The 20,815-nt window shown below is 42.7% G+C and overlaps 1 protein-coding gene across 2 annotated transcripts; it reads left to right on the top strand.

Moving 5' to 3' along the window:
• The first annotated feature begins 230 nt into the window (after positions 1-230).
• LOC139929989 (dynactin subunit 1-like) lies at positions 231-19,541 on the top strand. Of its 2 annotated transcripts, XM_078291803.1 has the most exons (28): positions 231-349; positions 2,447-2,512; positions 2,597-2,791; positions 3,834-3,915; positions 4,159-4,190; positions 7,298-7,450; positions 8,553-8,750; positions 9,202-9,406; positions 9,571-9,649; positions 10,039-10,198; positions 10,500-10,604; positions 10,905-11,096; positions 11,582-11,698; positions 11,923-12,075; positions 12,298-12,458; positions 13,110-13,278; positions 13,726-13,794; positions 14,159-14,371; positions 14,631-14,792; positions 15,359-15,490; positions 15,705-15,830; positions 16,059-16,201; positions 16,448-16,614; positions 16,893-17,014; positions 17,119-17,314; positions 17,432-17,505; positions 17,915-18,004; positions 18,208-19,541. In XM_078291803.1, the coding sequence occupies exons 2-28, from the start codon at positions 2,471-2,473 to the stop codon at positions 18,343-18,345; spliced, it is 3,675 nt and encodes a 1,224-aa protein (XP_078147929.1). In that variant the 5' UTR covers positions 231-349; positions 2,447-2,470; the 3' UTR covers positions 18,346-19,541. The 2 variants fall into 2 exon arrangements, with proteins under 2 accessions (XP_078147929.1, XP_071779181.2); XM_071923080.2 differs by lacking the exons at positions 231-349; positions 2,447-2,512; positions 2,597-2,791; ... (1 more) ...; positions 4,159-4,190; positions 7,298-7,450 and adding an exon at positions 7,892-7,910.
• Positions 19,542-20,815: the final 1,274 nt, after the last annotated feature.

Below are 20,815 nucleotides of genomic sequence, written 5' to 3'. Positions count from 1 at the left end.
ATTATTGTACATTATATATTTTCTTAGCTTACTGAGTAAAAAACAAATGTTCTGGTTCAGTTAATTGTTCTGTAACTTCTGTTTGACTGTTCTGTGCAAGTGGATGTTTATGAGAAATTATTTATCAATGTGTATTTCATGTCGGTCCAAGTTTATGCCTCACCGGAAGTGGCTGTAGCAGAAACGGAAGTGACCGTAGGATTTCTCGCACATCTTTTCTTCCTCTCTGCTGACCCTAAACTGCACCAGTCAGTTAGGAAGCTAAACGATTTATCATCCAGGATATTGTTAGTGCACTTTGACACCAATAGCAGCCACATTTTAAGAAACGTATCTTCGTGCATGCCAGGTAAGTGACAAAAGTCCGCTATTTAACGTTAGCTACCTGTCAAGTTATCTCACCATAGCTTTATTGACTTTAGCTTGCTTGCTAACGTCGTAAGCCTAGTTAGCTACAGTTAGCTAACGCTGTGTTGTCCTGATATAACGTTCAATAAAATCTGAATTATTTTCTAGTTGCTATGGTCATATCACTAACTTGAATGTGGTTTGTTGAAAGAATGCAACTGTAACTGAAACAGAGTTAACGTTAATGTAGTTATTAGCTAGCTAGCTATCAAGTTGCGACATTAGCCAATGTTAGTCAGCTGGTATTGTTTTGATTGTCTGAGGCCATGTTACTTAAGGTTTACGTTAGATAACTTCTAAAAATAGGAGTATATGATTTAACAATGAGTGGAATAGATTATTTAGCTATTACACTACTAGATACTTCTCACTGAAATATTTATATTATTGAGTGTTTTTGTGGATTGACGTTTTAGCTCAATGACAGGTGCCATGTAGCCTACCTACTAGCAAGCCACAGTTAAAATTAAATGTAGGGAAGAAGTCATGATCTTGTCACTACATTTAATTAGCTAACTATTCTTTTTTTACTTAAGTATTGACGTAAAATGCCATTTGGCTCCTCTGGTAACCACATCCATAGAGCCTACGTGGACGTGTGAAAGCCATAACACAGCTAGACATTACATTGCCCTCCCTTTCCCCATTCAAAACGGCCATGACGTTTCGTGATGCATCACTGGGATCCCTCCCTGAGATCGCGTTCACGTTTTGTCCTCTCCTCTCTCCCTCTCTCCTCTCTCCCTCTCTCGGAAGGAGGGATGTGGAAGTAGAGAAATAGTAGCTCTAGAGTTGTATCTTTATACTGGAGGTGTAACCAACTTAACTAACTTAGTCATTATGGCTATGAACAGGCGACATTCTTATACCCCCCGGGTGAGTAGCATGGACATTAAATGTTAAATAATATTATTTTATTTGACTTAAGTCACTGCTAATCTTTGATGCATTTGTTCATTAGAAGTGGTTTAATAATAATGGTAAAAATGAAACAAGACCAGATTGGTGGTACTTACCATGTAGTGGATGTAAGAGTCGCCGTGTAGCATTGTTCCGTTTACTTCATCAGATCAAGAGTTTTGAATGGTAAAACTGTAAGTAGGCTAACTCTAGATTACCTTGAAGAAAAGATGAAGATGTCCTTTTTGTTTAAAATATAGGCATACTGTTGTTGCCATGAATCCTAGATGGTATTGACTTGAGAAGATTCTGCAAAACTATCACTGAAAATAAGAAAATCCAGTGTCGCTGCTTCCACCATAGAGCAATGATCAGGCTTGTCTCTCCAGCTTTCTGCCCTGTGGATTAAACCCATTAGGCAGCGTGAAGTTCACATGTCCTCACAGCCCTATAAAAGTCTTATGCTCTGCCACAGACCCAGTTCATCCTGAATGAGCCTCTTTGTATGAGCGAGACAGTATGATGGCTTGTTTATTAGGATGTCTGTTGTGGCCCGGGCCATATGACTGGCTGTGTGAGTGTGTTTATGTGTGGCCTGAGGGCTCTCCTATCATTTATTATCATTGACTCCTTTCTTGTTTCATGACAATAGATGGAGTGGGGGGCATGCATTGCACACTGATGTCACTCTGTACACTCTGTTAAAAAATCACAGGTGTCACAGGTTGTCATGTAAAACACAACAAATAGCTGTTTGTTTTGGGCCTGGTGGTCATTTCTGAAAATATTTTGTCATCACACTTACTTGTTAAAAAAAAATCAACATGTTAAGTGATTAGTTAGGCTAAGTCTAGTGACCAAGATCAACATATCAAGCAGATACCAAGAATGAAGAGTGTTTGCTGTCAAAAATGCATTTTCTTTGGCATGCGATGACCTATTTCTCTCTCTCTCGCCTCCTCCTCCATCTCCATTTCCCTCTTTCTCTTTCTCTCTCCCCCTGGCCCTTAACCTTTCTCTCCTCTCCCCCTCCCACCTTTCTCTCTCCCTCCTTTCCCACACCCTCATCACCCTTCTCCTACCCCTTTTCATCCCTCTCTCTCTCCATCTGTATCCTCTCCACCCCCCACCCCTCCAGCTGACCAGCCCAGTGATCAGCAAAATGAGCAGTGGAGGAGCGGTGGAGAGCAGTAAGCCTGCCAAGGTAGGGCACTTTTCAATACAGGTACAAGTTTTGATGTGTTGGATGGCTTAATGGCTGACAATCTCCCCTCCTCTCCTCTCCAAGGTTGGCTCTGTAGTGGAGGTGATAGGGAAGGGTCAGCGCGGCACCGTTGCCTACGTGGGTGCCACCCTCTTTGCCACGGGGAAATGGGTGGGCGTCATCCTGGACGAGGCCAAGGGCAAGAACGACGGCACCGTGCAGGGCAAACGCTACTTCACTTGCGAGGAAAACCACGGGATATTTGTCAGACAGTCCCAGGCAAGTGAAATAAATGCGTTGTGGTATAATGAGAACTGTTTATATGGATACACACTAGGGTTGGGCCATAGTATACATCCCCCTAGCAACCGATTGTCATCATATATATCGCTGATCCCCAGTGTTTCACGATGATAGGTGTCATGATTTCAATTGAAAAGTACCTCAATTAAATTAGTTTGCATTGTGTTTGAAAAGTCACATAATTATCAGCTTAGGTAGGTTACCAAAGTATATACCAGTAAATACAGAGAAGAAGACAGTGCAAAGTCATGGTTTGCAGTGGCATGAGGGAAATAATTTGACCTGACTTACTTGCTAACAGAGCTAAACTACCAGCATTTTACACCCCGGTGTGCTGATAATATGTCTTTAATGTTAGTTTAAGTTCTAACAGTTGGTAAACTTTAGTCGCATGATTTGGTGCTTGCTCCCGAAATATTATGATCCCCATTGTTCGCAATGTTGCTTTTGTCCAGCAGATGCTGCAGTTACACCCTGTGATCAAAGCAGGAGTTTTGGAATTTTTAGGGCTTTATAGTCGTGGCTGGGTGTTCTTTTGTCAAGGCAGCTATCTATACTTGTCCTACACCACAGGAAACCCTTAGTGTCTTGCACTAGCCTACATTTTAAATTACCCAATATCAAGGCAATTTAAATCTGCAAAAAAATTGGCAAGGGAATTTCCACCGGCAATGGATGGAATGGTCACCTCCCTTATGTTTGTCCAGTCACCAATAATCAAACACGCATACTGTCATTCTTATGAAAAAAGTTAATACTGTTGTAGGATGTCAGACAATCTTGTTTTTTTGTCCCCTGTCCAAATGTTGCACTGACAGCACAGTCAGTTAAACTGGTAGAAACAAATAGAATCATGTTTTCGAGACCCTTATTTTTTCTTCAGGGAAATGTCTTTTCTTTTTACAGTATTTACTGTCATTACTAATGAAGATTTCCTTGTTGCTGCTTCCATGTTTTCTCCTCTTGTCTGCCTCTTGTGTTGTCCTGACCACACCCCCATCTCTCTCTGTCTGTACAGATCCAGGTGGTGGGAGAAGGCTCCAGCGCCACCTCACCAGACACTCCTGACTCCGGCACAGCCAAGATACCCAAGCAGAAAGGTGGGCAAGGAGCACTGCTGTGGGGTGGATTGAATAAAACAGATTGGATTTTGTCCTGATTGTCTGGAACTCCTGCTTTTGAATCATATATGCATAATGAATGAATGAATGAATGAAAAGACTGAGGTATGAATAGTAACCTTACTCTGTGCAGTAAGCACACCATTTAAACATTGAATAGGCCATGCACTCAAAACAGACAATGCAATTTTTAATAATAATACTTAATTCATTTCCCCTCAGACATTCCTGAGACTCCAAAAACAACCAAACAGGTAAGCAAGCATAAATTACCTATTGCTTTTTTGTCCTCTGATAATATATAACCCCCATTTGAAGATGGTTGGATCTCTGTGGATATGTAGATTTGTGAAATATGGCTTGCACTTCACTGTTTGCATGTCCATATATTAGAGCTGGTTAAGTAAATTACTGACACTCCTTCATTTAGTTTGAGAGTTTGCTTTTGTGTGCATGGAATGAGAAATGGGAAACGTTTGCCCTTTCTAGGGCAGTTGAGTCGGTTTAATTGTGCTAGACAAGACCAATCAATCCAAGAAAAGTACCTAAATCCATTTCAGATAGTAGTGATGTGACCCTGGACTTGTTTCCATTAATTCTTTGGTTTCTCCTTCGCTCTGTGTTTCTGAGCAGAGGTACTTTGTTTCAGATTTCTCCTTACACCTCCACTCCTCAATTTTTTTCCTCTTTTGTACAGTAGGTGGCAGACTGGTACTCTTTTTCTCTTTAGCTTCTCACCTGTTAATCTGACTTCTCATCTTTGTTTTTCTGAAAATCCTTTGCAGACACCTGTGAACATTAAGAAGGTAGAAATATTCAAATTCAGCACATTTGCCTTTGCCTTGGTCATTGTTCATCGCACTTGAGTTGAAACTCATCTTTCGTATTGAAGTGGCAGATTGATATGTTTACTTTTGCACGGGACATCAAGACGTCACTCATGTGTTTCACTGATAAACATAATTTTCACCATATTTTCCTTTCTGGTTTTCTTTGGCCACTCATCGTTTTGTACTGTAGACATTTTTTGTTTGTTCACTTTTTTTGTTTTCCTGGTGAAGGCATCCAGCATGCTCACATTTAGAGGCCAAAACTCAACTATTTCAAGGCATTGAGATGGTGTTTGTGAGTCCTTCCTCTTGGATCCTTATGAGCCACTGCAGTTTCTCCTCTGTAATATCATTGTTATTGCATGAGTTCACATTTTATTGGCTTGAGTCACCAAGGATTGTTTAATGACTATGAATTCAAAAATGGCTTCAAAGCTGTGATCAGTGGCTGTAGACTAACAATGAGGATGTTTCTTGTGTGCTGCTAACCTCTTCCCTTGCTTCTCCACTGGACGTGTGCGTGTGTATATGTATGTGTGTGTGTGTGCGTGCGTGTGTGTGTGTGTGTCTGTCCCTCTATGTCCTCTCTGCAACTCATCCCCTCCTCCTCTCCTCCAGTCCTCTACCCGTCGCTCTGCCAAGGTGAGCTTGTCTTCAGCAGACAGACCTGCAGGGAGCTCAGACAGCAACACAGCAGACTGGGGCAAAACACCAGTTAACTGTGAAAGGTTTCAAATTAGTATGACAGAAAATGGGGACATTTTTCCCCCTAGCTTTCCATACTTGCAGTAAATTTTGTGTTACCCTCCCTCCCAAACATTGCGAGACCCTCTGAAACTTGTGTTACTGATGTTTCAACTTTTTGAGTGTGTTGAAGTGCTTGGCAAGTTAAATCAAGGGTACCTCTTCAAATATTTGAAATCTTTTCAAAGGTTGTGCATTTTTTGTCCATTACGGTAAGAACCACATACTTGAAATGCTCACCTGTCAACTCACCTGATCGCCCTTCAAAAGGGCAAGGGAAGATAGATTATTGGATAACTACAGTATATTAGTTAGACTGTGACAAGAACCTAGTGTCGCTACAGTCAGTCTGAGGAGTGCGGAGTGTATCAAGTAGTAAATTACCAAAGTTGGTAAAAGTTGAAACACACAAAATTACAAAGTCATAGAATGACAGTATGTGATATCAAATGAGACTTAAGGATTATGTGATTTTAAAGAGATTCATGAAATTATCATAGAGACTGTAATAATGGTCTATACAGCCTCAGCTATTACAGTTATACTGACACTGCTAGAAGCACTTCAGCGTTTGTGCTTATAGCCATTAGTCCTTTTGTATGGAGGTTGTGGTGCTTTGGACAATCAAACACATGGCAGGCAGGTTATGGAGATGAACTTGGCTACTCCATGGCTTCTCAATATACGTTTAACATATTGTTTTCATATTAATTGGGTTGCTTTTAAGTTGATATATTCATATGAACCATGCAATCATGTTTCAGAGCTTTAAATAATGCAAGCACACACTCATTTTAAAACTCACTATTTCTTTCAAGAAAAAGTCGCCATAAATGTTAAAACCTTTTTTTTTTACAGAATGCAAGTGATTAGGATGCATTAGCAGTATTTATATTATTATATATAATTAGCAGTACACAACCTTTATTCATAAAACTCACCGGTTATAGCATTGATGTGCACAAGCTCTGCGGCTTGGTACTTTTAACATATTCATAAATATACCAGGGATGTGATTACTGTGATGGAGACACATTCTCAGCGATATTCTCCTTGAAAATCAACATGTTAAGTGACTAGAGCAGGTGGTAGTTTTTGCACTGTAATGTGCTTTTTATGAATTCATATGGAACATGCAAATGATCAGAAGAGGATGGTGGGTAAAACTGACCTGGGAATTCACATTTATGTATATGAAAACACTTATTCATTCTGTAATGTCAAGCTAACCCTGCTGTTAAGTTTTATGAATATCTCCTTATGACGATAACAGTGGGGCACGCCAGGTCGTCTGGTCTCTGCCACCTCCCTCCCCTCCCTCTTGGTACGTTCCTCCAGCCGCTCCCCCTCGCTGCTCATGGTACGCTCCGTCAACTCGCAGTACTTCACCTGTCCTGTCGTCACTGGGAGTGGTGAAATGTTTGGTCACTGAAAACCGGTCACTGGGGTGATGTTTGGTCCTGGAAGGCGCATGAAGTTATGAGGATTATTGTATTTTTACCACATAAACTAGCGCAAGTTCACGAGATTAATCTAGCGGCACAGCCTAGAATGGGATCTTCACTCTTTTTCTGGGTTCATCAGAGTTCTTGTTCTGGTGCTGGTTGTATGTTGGCATTCACGATGTTGGGTAGTACTCCACAATGTGGACGCCTGTCTGATTTTCTTTGTAAGCTGTAAGATGTTCACTTGTTTATTTCTCTCTAACCATCACTTCTCTGCTCTCTCTCTTTTTCTTTCCTCTCCTCCCTCCTCTTTTCCATCCCACACATTCCTGCCTCTGTCAGCAGACATCTCGGGTCAGCCTCTCCTCCTCTCTGTCCGGTGATGTCAGCGAGGCGGGCCTATCCTCCCAGGGTGCACTGGGGGCCCCCGTCGTGCCTCAGCCCAGCGGGACGCCTGCGGCAATGGCAACCCCGGCCCCCGCCACCCCGAGCAAGGTGAGTCTTTATTGTAGTGTTTTTTGTGCACAGTGCATTTTAAAGTCTAGTTGGTGTCATTGAAAACAAGATATGCGCAGCAAATCCATAACTTTTTGTTGAGTGTACTTTTTCCATCAAGGAATGTGATACAGTCAAAAGCTGATGTATTGGGACAGTGTGTGTCTGATTTGCTGTTGCCTAAAGACCTGTAATCAGAAGGTGACAGCCTGTTCTTCTGACTCATTTATCTCTTAATGTGAAACCCATATTACACTGTAGAGCAGTTAACAGCACAAAAGACTGACTTGTGCCCTTTTAAAGACTATAGTTAACTTTTGCAGTACTTCCACTTTTGACTGTATGTCACACTTGATCATTTTGTTTTAATTTGTCATCACGTGCATTTTCTTAATGAATCTGTCCCATTCCATCCGTGTTGTCATTGTGTGACCAGGTGGAACCTGCCATGTCCAAGCAGGTAGAGTTATCATCTAATGGCTGCACGCATGCTGATGATATCTGGCATGATGAGTTGACTAACAAACTCTTAAATCACGGAGGCCCCATATGACCCCAGCACTACTCCTCAGTACTTCATTATGGTTTTGTAATGTCCCCACAGTGCTTCATGTTACTGAATTTCATGGTCATGATGCATGGTTTTACGTTTTGAGGCAATGGACATGGGCAATGTTGGCTTCCACCAGTGTGTGTGAGCAGGAAATGGTTTCTTCTTCCTTCACTACTGCATTGCACTTCCCTGTGTTTTTTTGACAGAGGGTGCTGTTGAGGCCCTCTCTTTCCATCCGTGGTTAACTAAGAGGTTTAAGCCACATAATTGAGGAAATTATTGATGAATGATGGACATTAAAATTCACAGTAATCACCTTATTATGGGTTTTTGGTGGTGGGATCAGATTGATTTTTTTTTGCTATTTTTTGCTATGTTTTCTTTCCCTACTATCTGAAAAGAAAATCTTGAAAATATGCAGCCATGCTTGGGGAACAAAATCTGTAAAAGCCAAAATATTTATTTCATGATGTTAACTCTTGACTGACTCCTTCTCCCCTCCTGCTCTCCCTCTTTCCTGCCATCCCTCCATCCATCCGTCCTTCTCAGGAGGAGGAGTCGCTGCGAGGCCAGGTGAAGGACCTGGAGGAGAAGCTGGAGACCTTGAAGATGAAGCGGACGGAGGACAAGGCCAAGCTGAAGGAGCTGGAGAAACACAAGATCCAGCTGGAGCAGCTCCAGGAGTGGAAGACCAAAATGCAGGAGCAGCAGACCGAGCTGCAGAAACAACTCAAAGAGGCCAAGAAGGTACATTAGACTCTAAAGAAGATAGATGGTTGGTTGTGTAGCTAGGAAGGACGGAGAGAGAAAGTTAAAAAAAAAAAGTGCAAGAAGGTAAATGGGAAGCTGAGTGATAGATGGAAAAGTCCAGAAATCCAGAAGCTACATTGGGCAAGAATCTATGAATCTAATATATACAGTATATTGTTGTGCATAAATGTGCCAGGGCGTTAAGATGAGATGAAACATACACAATCACCATGTGGACATTGGGTCGTTCTAGTCACAAAATAATAACAGGATACAGCAAATTAAAATACAATATAAATGTGAATATTCCAAATGGGGGGTGTTACATATCATGCAACTTGATTTCCTACATCAAGAACTAAGTAGAAATGTATGGAGAAAATATGAATTACACTGTAGCGCCTCAGTCTATGTGCATCTACAGTTATTTTGCACCTCCTCCTCCCAGGAAGCTCGCGAGGCGCAGGAGGCCAAGGACCGCTACATGGAGGAGATGTCGGACACGGCGGACGCCATAGAGATGGCCACGCTGGACAAGGAGATGGCCGAGGAGCGGGTGGAGTCGCTGCAGGTGGAGGTGGACTCGCTGAAAGAGAAAGTGGAGGAGCTCTCCATGGACCTGGAGATCCTGAAGCATGAGATCGAAGAGAAAGGTGCGTAAGGGGAGAGATGGGGAGAACGAACAGCGCGTGCATCCTACGCACTATTCCATAAACGCCCACAGCTCCTAAATCTCTCTCTTTCCCTCCCATCATTTCTCTGTTCCTCTTTTCATCTTCTTCTCTCTCTCACATCTGACTCCCTTTCTCTCCTCCAGGCTCAGATGGAGCCGCCTCAAGTTACCATGTCAAACAGCTGGAGGAGCAGAACGGCAGGCTGAAAGAGGCGCTGGTCAGGTCAGTCACATGTCGTCGTCTCTAAAAAGAGCTGGAGGCCTTTTTCTGGTTGGTCCCATACAGAAAAAGTAACAATATTTCTTGAGGGATTATATTTTGGGAAACGAGCTGGACAAATTAATTCTGGCTTTTGATTGAAGTATACATTTCAGAAATATACATTTGTGAATAGACGTGTACTGTTTAAAATAGGTGGTATGTTCATGTTTAAATGTGAGGACTTTATACTTTGAATAGAAACAGAGAAGTGATGACATACTTGGAGAAGAAGCACATGGAGAAATAACCCTCTCTGCTGTCATTTTGAAGATTTGAATCTTTCTCTGAACATACTAGATAGAAACCAAGTGGAAAACAAATTGTGTTTTAACTCCCCTGTCCCTCCTCAGGATGCGTGACCTGTCTGCGTCGGAGAAACAGGAGCACGTGAAGCTGCAGAAGCAGATGGAGAAGAAGAACACTGAGCTGGAGACCCTGAGGAGCCAGAAGGAGAAACTGCAGGAGGATACGAAGCAGGCCGAGGCCACTATCGATGAACTGAAAGAACAGGTAAAGTCAGAGAGGCAGGAGAGAAAAGAGTGGTATCTGCCCAAGGAGACCAGTGGGCTGAAGTGGTTAGAGGGAGAGCGTTTGAATGAGAGATGATACAGCTTTCATGACACTGCACTATCCTGATATTAAAAGAAATGAAGTTGAAATTGAAATGTAGCTCATGACAGAACAGGTTTAGGTTGAGCTACTTCTTTCTTCCTTAGTATGAGCATTTAAATGAACAGAGAGGACAATGTTCTTGTTACTTTGTCATCTCATAATTGAACTGTACGTGTGTGTGTGTGTGTGTGTTTACCAGGTGGATGCTGCTCTGGGCTCAGAGGAGATGGTGGAGACCCTGACAGAGAGGAACCTGGACCTGGAGGAGAAAGTCAGAGAGCTGAGAGAGACCGTCACTGATCTGGTCAGCAAAGCAACTTTTATGATGCTCTTACATGCATGTTAGTCCTCCTTAGACAATTACACAAATTCAGTCCTGAAGTTTACAGAATTTTTTTTTATATATAATATACTGTGTGTGTATATATATATATGTGTGTGTATGTTCAAGGTGAACAGAAGTGAATACATGACTTTTTTTCCATTTTTCCAAAATAGAATACGAGTTAAGGAGAGCCAAAGAAGAAGATATTTTTTAGCAAGTAACACATCTCCCTTTGATCGATATCTCAGTGACCCCTGACTTTTCTTCCTCCACCAATAGGAGGCCATCAACGAGATGAATGACGAGCTGCAGGAGAACGCCAGGGAGACGGAGATGGAGCTGAGGGAGCACTCTGACATGAGTGGAGTGAAGCTCAGAGAAGCCCAAAAGAGGGTGGAGGCCGCTCAGGAGACCATGGCCGACTACCAGCAGACCATCAACAAATACAGGGAGCTCACTGGCAGGCTACAGGTGGGTGGAGAGATGGAAGCACACACATACTCAAGGACATGAGCGGAGGATGCACTAGAGGCTACGGCTCTGTGTGCAGGTCCTGAAAAAGTCTTAAAATGTCTGAAAATATATTCTGTAAACTCAAGGCATTCAAAGGTCTTGAATACAGTTAAATGAAGCATTTTAACTTACTTAAATTTAGCTTTAGAAGTCTTAGAAATGTTTCAGTTTCTTGGTGCACTATTTTTCTTTTAGAAATCAGCCCAGACATGCACCCATATTCTGACAGGTCTAACATTTTATTATCACATTTCTTTCATTGGTGAAATTGATCTTGCGTTTCATTCTAACTGGCACTTAAAGGTCTTAAAAAGTTTTAAATTTAACTCGATGGAACTTGCAGACACCCTGAGACCACAAGGTGCTCACTGCACTGTCGAGTCTGTGTGTGTGCGTGTGTGTGTCTATATATTTATGTGTTTGTGCTTTTCTCTGTGCATTAGGAGGCCAACAGAGAGCTGACCAACCAGCAGAATGCCAACGCTGAGCAGGTTCAGCAGCCTCCTGCAGAGCTCTTTGACTTCAAGATCAAGTTTGCAGAGACCAAAGCCTACGCCAAGGTAGGAGACAAGCATGCGTCATCACGCTAGGGATGAGGATGAATAGGATTTTACCAGTCCAGTGGCACCTATAGGCCTAGCTGTCACATGGCATCATCATGATTTGTTTTCATTAGTGATGTGCTCTATATAGGGCTGTAGTTTCCACTGTGAAGGCTATTGTGGTCGGTGGCCTTCATTCTCTTACTTCCTTACAGACTAACAATCTCAATCTGTGTCCCCAGGCCATTGAGATGGAGCTGAGGAAGATGGAGGTGGGCCAGGCAAACAGACAGGTGTCCCTCCTCACCTCCTTCATGCCCGACTCCTTCCTCCGCCACGGGGGCGACCACGACTGTATACTGGTGCTCCTGCTCATCCCCAGGCTCATCTGCAAGGTACGAGGCTGTGTCTGTGTCTTTGTGAGTGTGAATTAAGAAGCCATAACACTGATTAGGGAAGTGGGCAAGTGTGTACATGCGTGTTTTTAAAAATTATGACTGTACGTAAACTTGATTCCTATATCTGAATTACTTCTATTGTTCTTAATCTGTCTTTGTACCTGATGTGTGTGTGTGTGTGTGTGTGTGTGTGTGTGCCTTGTGTCCTCTCCCCTTTAGGCTGAGCTGATCAGCAAGCAGGCCCAGGAGAAGTTTGACCTGAACGGGAACCCGGTCGAAGCGACGGGGATGAGAGGACCTCCAGGAGAACAGCTCAGCTTCGCCTCAGGACTGGTCTACTCCCTCACCCTGCTACAGGCCACCCTGCACAAATATGAACAGTAAGCAGCTTCATCACTGGTGTATCTGTGTGAGACCGGAGCGCAAGATAGGGATTCACCAACACTGGTGTTAGATATCAGGCCGTTAACAGGCTAGGATATTGGATATATAGGATATTGGTATCTGACACCTTTGAGAATGAGTCAAGAGCCATGTGTGACTTAGTCAGCAATAAAAGCAGTGTCCTGATTGTCTTTATTTTTCACTCATGGGAAGATATTAGATCTCTGTAATGGAAGTAGATTTTATCAGAAGCATTTTTCTCAAATGACAGAAACTAATGATCTAAAGTTCTATTTTTAATAAACAGGGATTTCGAATTTAAAGATATAACAGTAACCTTTTAAATTTCAGCTCCTTCACTTTATAGTGGAATTGGTAACAAAAAATAATCTTAATATTGATCACTTATACATATTTCCCTGTAACCAAATCTAATAATCTTACTAGTAAATCCTCACTCAAGGTCAGGTGAATGATCAGATAATTGGTAGCAGGAGAATCGGATGTGTCAAATTCTGTTACATTTCATTGGTGTCTAATTGCTTTTTGATTACGTAAATTGTTTACCTGCTGATTGATGTATAGGCTTAATTCAGTAACAACATGGGCCTCTCTATTCTTCCCCCTCTTCCCTGCCTTGTTTCTAGGGCTCTGAATTCCTGTAGCGTGGAGGTGTTCAAGCGGATGGGCACTCTGTACTCAGAGATGAGCGTCCACGAGCGCTCTCTGGATTATTTCATCGACCTGCTGCACAAAGACCAACTGGACGAGACCGTTCAGGTGGAGCCCCTGACCAAGGCCATCAAGTACTACCAGGTAAACAAAACAGGGGGTTTTACATTAAAGAGCTCGCCAGCGTCCTATCTATCTTCTAAAAACACATTCATCACACACACAGGCATACAGGCAGGAACTCAAGTCACCTGGATACGTCACATTGAGATATTATATATAATACATTAGGAAATTAACATGTCATGGCTTTCAATGAGTCTCAGTGCCTGTTGGACTTTGGTTGTCTGACATAAAGACCAGCAAGACTAAGCTTTACAGGTAGAGCCACTCACTAATATCACCAAGCACTACCAAATAAAAACATACAGTGTACACTCATATTTGTATATGTATGTATACGCTCATATGTACATGGGATCCAGAACACATTCTACATCCACTAAGAGTAAATGCCATTTAAACACAAACGTGTAGACTTGATAGAATACTGTGTTTACTCTCACCTATAACTGCTGTTCTGTCTTCCAGCAACTATACAGCATCCATCTGTCAGAACACACTGAGGACTGCACAGTGCAGCTGGCCGACCACATCAAGGTACTTAAGCTTCCTCAACCATGTGATTTTCCATTTTTTCCCCTAGATATCAGGCTTTTGAACATATCACTAAACTGCACTGCAAACAGGAGCAGATTAGTTTCTATGCAGTCTGTATAGTTGTCTGTTTTATCAAGGAAAAAGTACATAGCTGTCATGCAGGAAACTTACTGACTCACATGTAGCTCTTTTTTTCTATCTAAGATAAGACATAGCGATATGATATGAATATATAATATAAATAAGAATATAGCAAATGGCAGTCATTTTGGAGCTGCTCTTATCTGGAAATCAAAGCAGTTTAAATATCAGTCTGACTGATTTTTGTGAATAACTGACAAACTTGACCCCTCCCCACCTCCAGTTTACCCAGAGTGCCCTGGACTGTATGGGAGCGGAGGTGGCTCGTCTGCGGGCCTTCCTGGCGGCGGGTCAGGAGAGCTCTGGCCTCGCCGTCCTTCTGAAGGACCTGGACACTTCCTGCTCCGACATCAGACAGTTCTGTAAGAAGATCCGACGCCGCATGCCTGGAACAGACGTAGTTGGAGTACCTGCCGCTCTCAATTTTGGACCACCGGTATGGGATACACACACACACACACACACACACACACACACATTACTGTTTGATTGACATCTCTGTGGTCCAATGATCAGCATCCTCCAAAGCACAGGCAAAGCACAGCATGTTAGCAGTGAATAAATGAGTCAGTGTGATGGTTGATGTGGGATAGAATACAAGTTAAATCTGAGAAGGCGGGACCACTGTCACTATATCTCCTGCATGATTGATCTACAGTGTATGTTTGATTGACATGTCATCTTACCAACGGCAGGTGGCGGAGACGCTGACGGAGTGCAGGCGCCAGCTGACCCGCGTGGTCGCTGTGCTGCAGGAAGTGGCTGCAGCCGGAGCTCAGATGGTGGCTCCGCTGGCTGAACAGGAGGGGCTCAACGCTCTCAAACTAGAGGATAACACCTTCAAGGCTGTGGAGCAGGTAGAGTGACTGTTATTAGCCATGTGGCATTTGCCTGATACTCATCTGTAATTTATATTACACATGGCTTCAGAAAATGTACATGGTCCAAAAAACGATATGACACATCGGCAACTTTATGGTGCAGTAGATTGGCAATAATGCCTTAAGTGAAGATGTTGGGGTAACTTAGTGGGCTGTAAGTAACAAAATAATCATTAAAAGTTTTAGGTTATGTTCTCTTCTACACAGTTTAACCAAATACTTGACACATAAATAATTGCCCACTTAGCTTGAATGCTCTAAAATCTTCCCTCTCTGCCTTTCTATTTTGATTAAATTAAAGATTTGAGATGGTGTGGATTTTACAATGGTCATTTGGCAACATTACAAAACTGACTCTGACCAGGCCTTGGCCAAATAATACTTGCAAATATTTATTCATATTTGTTGTAACCTGCATGCTGGGTGGGCTTTGCATCAGGAGAATTCACAGTGTCAGGATACGTTTTCAGTTAAAAAAATGTATAGTGAATTGATCTCCTTTTCCTTGTTCTCTAACACTTTGTGGTCTTTGCTCCACCAAGGTATACGGCTCCCAGGGTGTGAACGCCCAGGAGTGTCTGCGTCAGTCCTGCAGCTCTGTCATCATTACCATGAACAAGATGGCCACTGCCATGCAGGAGGGAGAGTATGATGCTGACAAACCACAGGGCAAGGTATTTATATGCCTTAGCTTTTCCACATTGGTGAATCACATAATCCAGGCCTGCATGATGAATTCAGTTTGTTGAGAAAAGTTGATAAAATATCCAAAAGTAGGAATTTGTTTTACACATCTCTACCCTTAATCTCTCTCACCCCATTCCTCTCCTCGTCTCTTGCTCATGCCTTCCATCCCCTCTCTCTCCCTCCATCCCTCCCTCTCCTCAGACTCCTCCAGTGGAGATGCGAGCAGCCGCCCTCAGGGCAGAGATGACAGACGCCGAGGGTCTGGGCGTCAAACTGGAAGACAGAGAGACGGTCATCAAAGAGGTCAAGAAGTCCCTCAAGATCAAGGTAACACACATAGAGCCAATGTACATCCATATGTACTTTAGCAGAGGCAGTTATGTGCATTCCTTGTATTTTTATATTCTAACCCACTCCACAACCTCCCCCTCTTTACCTGTCCCTCATCCCTCTCACCCACCCACCCCTTTCTTTCCTTCCTCCCTCCCTCCCTATCTCTTCTCCCTACTTCCGTCTCCCCAACTCTTCCCTCTCTCTCTCGCCTCTCTCTCCCAGGGAGAGGAGTTGAGCGAGGCCAACGTCCGTCTGAGCCTGCTGGAGAAGAAGCTGGACACCTCCACCAAAGACGCCGATGAGCGGGTGGAGAAGATTCAGACCAAACTGGACGAGACCCTCGCCCTGCTCAAGAAGAAAGAGAAGTAAGAATGATAGACATAGATGTAAACAGAGAAGAGATTGACACATTTGCACATTGTAGGCAGATTGTATGCAATTGAGGTGTGAAATATTTCTCACCTTACTCACGATGTTTTGTTGCATATTTTCTCACTCTGGGTAACACTGTCTCTCACTCTCTCTGTTTCTCTCTACACCATTTCCTTATGTGCATCCCTTCTGTCTCCCTCTGCTCCCTCACCCTCCTCTTTCCCTCCTCTCCTCCTCAGGGAGTTTGAGGAGACGATGGACGCTCTGCAGGCGGACATCGACCAGTTGGAGGCCGAGAAGGCGGAGCTGAAACAGCGCATCAGTAACCAATCAAAGGCGACCATCGAGGGCCTCAGAGGCCCGCCTGCCACTGGAATCGCCTCCATCGTCCAGGGAACCGCTGGAGGTAAGTTAGTGTGTGTTTTTGTGTGTATGCAGGTGGGGGTTATGTATCCTCCTCATTTGCTTTATACACCTGGGTGCCATCTTGCATTGGAAACAAGACATGGGGATGGAAAATCTAGAAAATTATTTTAACTTCTAGGTCTTGACAATTTGGGAATTGCAACAAAGTCTGAGAAAGTTTTGAAAAAAATTATGTTGTTCAGACACAACCCAGCAGATGGAGTCATAGTGACTGTATGTCTGTCAGATCTAATATGAAATTCAACTCCCTCCCTCCAGCAGGTCAGGCTCCAGCCCTGGCAGGGCCGACGGAGATAGTGGACTCCCCTCTCCTCAGGCAGCAGGTGGAGGCCCAGAGACTCGGCATCAAACACCTCAAGAACGAGAACAACAGGCTCAAGGTACACTGGCTTTCAATCCTGTCACTTTTGCTTGAGGTTTCCCCACATGCACTTTGGTGTTGTGTAGGCTGGGAAGACTCACCTAGAGTATCTTTTCTCTCCAGGCCGAGAAGATGAGAGCCCAGCTGGCCTCCCTGCCTCCACTCCGCCTCCCCAAACTGCCACAAATAGCCAAAGAGGGCTCCTCGCCTCCAGAGGGACTCAACACCGGCATCTACCGCAGGACCGACCAAATGCTGGCCACACTGCTGAAGCTCAGCGCAGAGGTTAAAGTGGTGGACATCACCGGGAAGACATCAGGTGTGTGTGTGCATGTACTTGTTCCATTAATAAGAGACTTTACAGATCCTACAGCTGCTGTTCCCAGCTGTATGAAGTAGTTGATGTTGTTGCTGTCCTCTCCCATGTTTCTTCCAGTCAGTGCCAGTTCCCAGCTGCTGGAGCAGACGGCTCGACTGCACAGCCTCAGCAACGCTCTGGACAAACTCAAGGTAACGACCCCTTCAACATCCTGTTTCCTGGCGTCGGAAGTCTATTCATTTTCTACAGCCAGAGAAATTAAGTCTGCAGCTGAACTTTCGGGCAACATCGTCCATCATCAGCCAATCACATACTGGCGTTTGTCCCTGCTATCACGCCACTGGTGCTACAGCTAGCAATCAGCAAATTTGGACAGTTAGTTTCAGATTTTATGTGCTGCATTTGCAGTCTTTATCCACTCAAATTGTGTCCAGTAAGGAAAATGTTGCATTAGCCTAGTAAAAAAAAAAAAATTTCTGAACTAGCAGGCCAGTAAAATGCCCTTCTTTGTTTTCCCGAAGTTCTTTCCCCGTTTCGCAAATTCTTGCTATTTTGCAAATATTGAAATTGACCTTTGCTACTTTCTCTTCTTTTTCTCAGGGTGAAGTAGCTGAACATGTAGTGTCATATCAGCCAGGAGCAAAGGCCTCCTCTGACTTCGCCACCTTCCCAGTCTCCTCCTTTGTTAAGGTAATACACCAATTACATATGATCCATTACCAAGGTTTGTGTATCTTTTCTATTCACAAGATTTCAACCCTTGTCAAAGAAGTTGTACTTTTCGCCAGGTTAAAGTGTGTACCTACCTGCTTTCTAGAATCTTTTTCACTTTCCATATCTGTCATTAAAGATGAATCATTGATCTTTACCTCCATACTCTGCTGTTCTCCTAGGCCAAGGAAGAGAAGCAGGGAGGAACGGTGTTTGTGGGTCGTGTTGCCATCCCCTGCACCCGCGGACAGGAACAAGTCCACCGCCTCATCCTGTCGCAGCAGCAGCTGCAGAAGGTGCACCGCCTCCTCATGGCCTAAGACGGCACGCCCCTGGCCGGCGTCCACGATTGACAGCGTGTCAACAAAAACGCAGCACAATTTGTTTTTTCTTTTCCTTCTCATTCCAACTTCCACCTAGGCTTCTAGCATTCTCCTCCATTTTCCCTATTGCTCTTCACATTCTCTCAGGAAATTTTATCCAACATTTGTGACATTATATAACTGCAGTTGTTCTAAACTTAATGCCAAAGAGACACAGCAGTGTGTTCTCATTAAGTAGAATATTGGTATAATCAGAATGATGTTGGATGTTTTTGAAATTTCCAGAATGAGTTGACACCTGAATGTCATGTAGGTAGGAGTCAAGTGTACGCTGAAACGGTTTATTTGTGGAAGCACCAACTTTGGTAACTTTTTGGGGAAATGGAAAACCAGCACTAAGTTTTTTTTGTTAGGTGTACTTGGAGCTCTCAATGCTTTTTGTCTTCCTTTGTATTTTTTTCTATTGTAGATAATTCGGACAATAACAGCAACCAATTCAATTCCCTACGTCAAAAAACAATGTTAAGAAATGTAAAGCCATGTCATTTGTAAGTTATGAAATGTTTTGCCTGTCCATGAGTTGAGTCAGAGCCAATTGACTGTAATGAATTCTTGATAGAAATTACCTACTCCTGTTTACAATCTAATATGAAGGTCCATTGTCAATTCACAACTGTACATTAGAAGTCTAGAAGCTTTGGTTGTTTGGGAATGTTGAGGCAATTTATATGTTGGACTACATATTAATTCACTACAGTTTAGGGCAGTAGGTTGGTATTTTAATCACATTCCTACCCAGCTTTCAGTGACCTTATACATGTAATACTATTTAATACAGTTTGTTCGGTAGGGATAAGTTTGTCTGCACTTGAGTGACACGCTACAATATTATTCTTGAAAATTTCTGTCATATCTATCTGTACTGTTTACATGCTGGCTCGATTGATACCGTCATACAAAAACAAATCCTGTTAATCTGATATTTGCTCCATGTAATGAGTTCTTGCCTCCAAAAATCAGCTACTGTAACGTGTGGTAGTAGAGAAAAGGTGTCCAAACTTCCAAAGCCATAACAGTTTTTATACCAGAGGGCTAAGTGTGAGTGAATATCATTTGCTTTACTGTCTTTACATACTAATGCCTGTTGGGTACTGTTAAACAAGACATGCCAATAAAGTTTTCTTTCAAAGTTATGAACTGTCTTTACTTTTACATTAATGGTCTTTACATACTAATGCCTGTTGGGTACTGTTAAACAAGACATGCCAATAAAGTTTTCTTTCAAAGTTATGAACTGTCTTTACTTTTACATTAATGTATACTTTTTCCCTTAAAAAAGACCCTATCCTCATAACTTACATCAGTTTGGCACTATTGAATGAATTTACATCAAGATTTATGCCAGACTAAAATGTGGGGATGCAATTGTACATATCAAATGAGAGATTATTACACTTTGTTGCAGTGGAAATGGCGTTAAAGGCCAAAATGAACAAACTTGACACTATTTTGTTCTGTCTTGACATGAGGAGACTTCAGGAGGATAAGGAAGTTACAACTTTAATGTTTGTGACTTTTAAAATGAAAACTCAAGGACATTTGTCAACACACAAATCAAACCCTAGCATCCCCTTTAATTAATAGAACACAGCACAACGCTTTACAGAATAAAATAAGAGCAGTACTTCAAGAAATGCTTTCAAATGAAAGATAAAACAAAACAAAAAAAAATATTTTTAGTGCCAAAAAATGAATTCAAAATTTGACAATCCAAACAACTAAAAGACGTACCACTGTTTCAGATGTGGAGGATTTCTGCATCCACTAGGTGAAACATCAAATTTGAGGGGAGCAGCGCTTCAGGCCGGCTACAAGTCTGCTGTCTAGTTCTGTTACAACACAATGCAATAAATCGTGAAATAAAACACTACTGTACATCAGGTAAGAGACAAGAGTAGATAACACAAAGAGTGGAATTTGCTTGAGTCAAAGAATCTGGTCAAACAGGTAAAACAAACGAACTGCAAATGCAGCACAACTGGGCCAGTAAATCAGAACAAGCCTGCAATGCTGAACCAAACAGAAGCAGGAGTTAAGAACCACAGAATAAATTAAGTCATTATGTACAAGGAGGATCTATGGGCAGTCAAGTAAAATCGACCAGCTATCGGAGAACCCAGTCAGGGAGTGAGGGAAGTAGAGAAGATGATGTTTGAACGTGGGACTGGGTCATGAACATCGAAGCCCTGTTTCACAAATCCCTTTCTATTTGACCTTACAAACCTAACTTTCCTTTTCCCTGCCCTTCCGTCTTTTTCCTCCCTTGAAAGACTTCTTACCTGAAAACAAGATATATACCGTTTAAAACATTTCCCATCTTAAGACCTTCACTTGCCCACACTGGCAGATCAGAGGACATAATCGTGCATATTTGAGAAAGTCAGTGATATCGGGTAACCATTTTTCA

This window comes from Centroberyx gerrardi, chromosome 23 (assembly GCF_048128805.1).
Source record: "Centroberyx gerrardi isolate f3 chromosome 23, fCenGer3.hap1.cur.20231027, whole genome shotgun sequence".
In the NCBI taxonomy this organism is placed as follows: Eukaryota; Metazoa; Chordata; class Actinopteri; order Beryciformes; family Berycidae; genus Centroberyx; species Centroberyx gerrardi.
Note: the sequence above shows the minus strand (reverse complement) of the source record. Positions and strands in the feature narration are given on the sequence as shown.